Source organism: Magnolia sinica, chromosome 6 (genome assembly GCF_029962835.1).
Source record: "Magnolia sinica isolate HGM2019 chromosome 6, MsV1, whole genome shotgun sequence".
Classification (NCBI taxonomy): Eukaryota; Viridiplantae; Streptophyta; class Magnoliopsida; order Magnoliales; family Magnoliaceae; genus Magnolia; species Magnolia sinica.
This window is the reverse complement of record NC_080578.1, coordinates 72,930,081-72,935,237: the sequence shown is the minus strand read 5'-3', so window position 1 is coordinate 72,935,237 and position 5,157 is coordinate 72,930,081. Positions and strand designations below refer to the sequence as shown.

The 5,157-nt window shown below is 47.8% G+C and overlaps 1 protein-coding gene across 1 annotated transcript; it reads right to left on the bottom strand.

Moving 5' to 3' along the window:
- Positions 1–673: 673 nt before the first annotated feature.
- LOC131249649 (uncharacterized) lies at positions 674–1,138 on the bottom strand. Its single transcript, XM_058250435.1, has one exon. It carries the CDS (start codon positions 1,136–1,138, stop codon positions 674–676), a length of 465 nt encoding a protein of 154 aa, XP_058106418.1.
- Between the last annotated feature and the right edge of the window lie 4,019 nt (positions 1,139–5,157).

Sequence of the window (5,157 nt, the reverse complement as noted above, 5' to 3'; positions counted from 1 at the left end):
ACTACTAGACCGAGGAAACTATGGATCTCGAACGCGTTCATGGGTTGGCTCCACTGATGCACTACATCAACCTTTGAGGGGTCCACAGCGACACCCTCCCTCGTCACAACATAACCGAGGAACTTCACCTCCTCATGCCAAAACTCACACTTCTCCAGCTTCGCATACAGCTGATGGGCACGGAGGGTCTCTAGTACAATTCACATGTGCTCAGCATGTTCCTCTCGAGCCCTCGAATATACAAGAATATCATCAATGAATACCACCACGAATTGAAGGAAGAATGGCAGGAAAACCTTGGTCATTTGCTGCATGAATACGACGGGTGCATTGGTCAGTCTGAACGACATGACTAGGAACTCGAAGTGACCATAGCGTGTCCGGAAAGCGGTCTTCGGAATGTCCTCCTCTCGGACCCAAATCTGATGGTAACCGAAGCGCAAGTCTATCTTAGAAAAATACTGTGCACCCTGCAAATGATCGAACAGATTATCAATACAGGGAAGCGGGTATCGGTTCTTGATGGTGACTATATTGAGCTCACGATAGTCCACACAGAGCCGCAACGAACCATCCTTCTTCTTCAAAAACAGTACCGGGGCTCCCCAAGGCAAAGTACTGGGACGAATGAAACTTAACTCCTGGAGCTCATCTAATTGTTCCTGCAGTTTTCTTAACTCCAACGGTGCATCCGGTAGGGGGCCTTTGAGATAGGCGCTGTACCGGGCACCAGATCAATATGAAACTCCACCTCTCGACTCGACAGTAAACCCGGTATCTCCTGGAACACATCCGGGTACTCGCAAACAATTGACAGCTGCTCAATACACTCTGCCACATAATCCTCAACGACAGAAGCTAAGAAACTAGATAATGGCTCTCCTCTGGGCTCAGTGACAAACTGAAAAACTGGCAAGCCTGGAATGTGGAATGTGACTGTCCTCACGGCATAGTTTAAGATGACATGATACTCCACAAGCCAGTCCATACCCAGAATAATATCGAAGCCTGACAGCGGCATCATGAATAGATCGGCAGGAAGGAACATCTCACCCACTAACACCGAGCAAGAAGGATAGCGATGGGTCAACACAACGGACTTCCTCATGGGAGTCGAAACGGCCAAGGCCTCACACATTAACTTCAATGGAATACCGATCGATCGGTAAAACTACTCAGCCACAAAAGAATGGGAAGCACCCGAATCAAACAAAACATGAGCAACGCAAGCAGAAACAAGAAGAATATCCTCAATAACTCCACCGGTCAATGACTGCAGGTCCTGGCTTGGTGCTTGCTGCACGGAATAAAAGTGGCCCTGAGCTGGTAGAGGAAGCAAACTGGAAGACTGGGGGTCCTGAGTCTGTGCCTGCTGGGCTGCGATACACACTCGACCTAAGGATTGGACATATGGATATCCCCTCTACTGGTGCTGCTGCTACTGCTGTCTCTATTGGGGAGGTCTGCCTGGCTGCCTCTACTGCTGAGGAGGAGCCCTAGGAGCAGTAGGTGAAAGCTGTGATCACTGCTGCTGCTGCTGAGGGGGATGAGGAGGGGGAAACTGCGGTGACCTCTCCTACTGAATGGGGAGAGGGTACTCACGCCTCTGATGCCTGGCCTATCCACAACCGAAGCAAACACTGGAAAAGGGGCCGGAAGGTGAAGCGGCCGGCGGTGCTGATGATGATGAAGAAGCTACTGACTGAGCCACAGATTGTCGATACCTTGATCTGCCCCTCCTTTTTTGCTGACGGTGATGCGTGGAACTGCCGGCTGGAGCTCTCCTCTTCCGGTCTCTACCGGAACTCTGCTCTCTCAATCTATGGGTCATAGCCTAGTCCTCCTTATAAACCAGTGCCCGATGTATGACCTGGTCGAACGTCTCCAAGCAATGCCCTACTACACGGCTGCGAAAGGCATGACACAAACTAGTCATAAAAGAACAGACCCTCATCTTTTCATCGCTGGTGAGATGATAAGTAAATCTGGACAAGGCCAAGAAACGATCCTCATACTAAGATACGGTCAGATCTCCCTGAACCAAGGTCTCAAACTCGATCACCCACTGAATTTGAACATGCTCAGGGAAGAACTTCTGATCGAAATGAACCGTGAACTCCTCCCATGTCCAAACGAACTGAGGCCCGACCATCCTGGATATGGATGACTACCAATGACGGGCCTCACCCTAAAGAAGATAGGTCGCAAGAGATACTCTCTGATCTGTAGGACACTGTATAGTGTCAAAAATCCTTGCAACCTCAGTGCACCAAGCCTCACCGGCAGAAGGGTCAGGATCACCACTAAACCTCGAGGGATCAAGCTGCCGGAACTCTCGAGTTATCGCGCTAGCACGCGGTCAGTCAGACGGCCTAGAAACCTCGACGGTAGTAGGCTGATGGGTCTGCAATGTAGTGGCAATAAGCTGCATCAGCTGCTGAAAATGCTTGGCCCCTATCGGCATTATCGGAAAGGCAAGAGCAGCACTCGCCTCGGACGGAGGTACGAGTGTGGCTGATGGAGTAGGAGCATCTGTAGCCTGAACAGTAGGCTGAGGAGGGAGGATCGGTGGGGGAACCGAAGCAACTGAAGGAGCAGGTGCTATAGGCTCAACCGGAGGAACAGGACAGATCGGGACCTTTGGAATTGGTTCCTCAACAATGGAAGCAGGATATGCTTGAGTAGGACGGGTATCTCGGGTGCCTCTACCACGGGCACCATGACCATGGGTGCCGAGACCACGGGTGCTGAGACCTCGGGTGCCACATCTAGGCGGCATCGTCTACAAAATAATGATGATGCGAAGAATCAAGGTAATTACAGACTTGATATGGAGCGAAAGGAAAGGTCTCAGGACACTACTTGCCTTATGCCCTAAGCAGACATGTGATGTTACCCCGAGTTATTTTAGAATTACTTGCCATGCTTTGATACCAACTCCTGTCATGCCCCAGACTTGGTAACCGGACTCACAAATAACCCGATGACCAGTTCTGACCGCAATAGCCTCCATAGTACCCTATTCTCGGCTCCTATGGTAGGTTCCGATCCTTGGATCCTACAAGGAGGATTTCCATAATAGTATAATCAATTCCAATACGAGCATACCCAATATCACAGCAAGTACATCTGACAATAACTAAGGGCACACATCACAAAATCCACTAAGAATTTGAATTTTTTACAAGTATCCATAAGATCCAAGAGGACATACATAAGATGATAGAAAAAGGAAAGGAAAGGCTGCAACACTGGGGTCCTCAAGTTCAACTCTACTCCACACTCTACTGCTACGACGCCTGCCTAGGATCTCCTGCACGCATTAATCGTGCATAAGCTTATAGAAGCTTAAAGGGTGGTGAATGTGTGTGATAATAGTGCACAAGAGAATAATAGGGGATACAGGAAGGGAAACATGCTCGATAACAATATCACTAACCTTACCAAGGCTTATCATGAATACAATGCAATGAGTACTAGGTGCCATACCATGGCAGTGCATGAAGGGGCTTATTTAGGCAATGCTAATGGGATGCAAGTAATGCCAGTGCTCATATCCAAACCACATGTCAAGTACTTTTCCAATCATAAGGAACTCACCGGGGTCCATTACACTTCTGAATGAATGCCGCTTTACAAAACCCATACAGTCAAATGAGCATAAGAGACCTCACTACCCGCCTATGGACAACCAATCACTAGTAAGGCCTGACGGTAGCGGACCCATTCACAAGCTGGTCAGACTCAGCCTGGCAATGCCTCCTTACATCAGGCGAGTAAGGCCACACTCCTATCCAACTGACTACATGACAGTGGGAGTCGCGGCCTAACAGAATAAGGCCCTCGTACACTCATATATTCCACCCGGTCACGATGTTGGAGCAGATCCTTGGTACCATGGAAGTTTTGAGAATTTCACCAATGGGCATCCTATGCACCCGGTATGCTCAAGTAATATTTCTGGTGTCCATACATCTAGCCATCCACTTATATCCCTATGGAGGTAAGGCCCTGATAAAGCAAGGGCGGTATCATCATGAAATGCGATGCCAATGCATGAGTCATACATACAGATCATGCACAAGCTTCAGGCACTCAACGTGTACAAGGGGAGAAACTCCGTCCCTCTATGACCACCATACAATGCAATCAATTCACACAAATGATGCATATGAGTCACAACGATGTAAGTGTGCTACCTGTAGAATATATGTATTCCTCCTTCCCAAGGAGGGACAATGACAAGATATATATAAATAGGTATTCTAAGGACAAATGAAGTTCTCTTAGTGGGGGCCCAACAGTTCGGGATGACCCATAAGTTAGGGGAGTCTTAAGGCCTCAAAAAGGAAACGGGCCTAACAAGGTCCAAGGTGGGCCTTCAACCACCATAAGGTCTTTATGTGCCTACCTTAGGGCCACCAAGGAGGACATCTAACCTCAACTAGGTCCCAAAAAGGTAGCTTGCTACGTATATAAAGTAAGGTCCAAGGCCCAATCAATCCATGGCCTAGTGGGCCATACACTAAGCCCAATACATTGGTAACCTAGTGGGCCCTTAAGCAAGGTTGGGGCCCAACCATAAGGGTCATGGGTTCAGTCATTGTGGTGGGCCTAATGGGCAGCCCATTATCTCAACGTATGGAAAATCCTTATATTTATCACAAGTAAGTTGGGCCTCACATCTCGGCCCAAGTATGGATTTATTATAGTGGGAAAGCAAGGGCCCAACTACTTGAGTATTTGGCCCATAAGACCCATCACAATGGCATGGTAAATATAGGACCCATGGTCCAACGGGCCTATTAAAAGTTCCAGCTCAACCAAGGTTATAAGGCCCATTAATTAACTAGAAGACTAGCCCAAGAAGAATCCAATTGGAATGGGCCTTTAATCATTCACTAATTAAGCCCAAAAATAAAATTAAAATAGTAAGATAGCTAACTTAAATCCTCCTCAAATCTAGTAGGCCATACTGCCCCAAAACAACATTTATAAGCAACAATTATTAGGCTTATTGCCAAATTCCAGCCCACCCATTTTTCTAGGTTGGTTCGAATCCAACAACAAAAAAATTATTTTATAGTAGAAGAAATTCCTGATGGCCCACAAACATAACAGTGGGTCCCACTATATGGGGGGGGGGGGGGCATATAA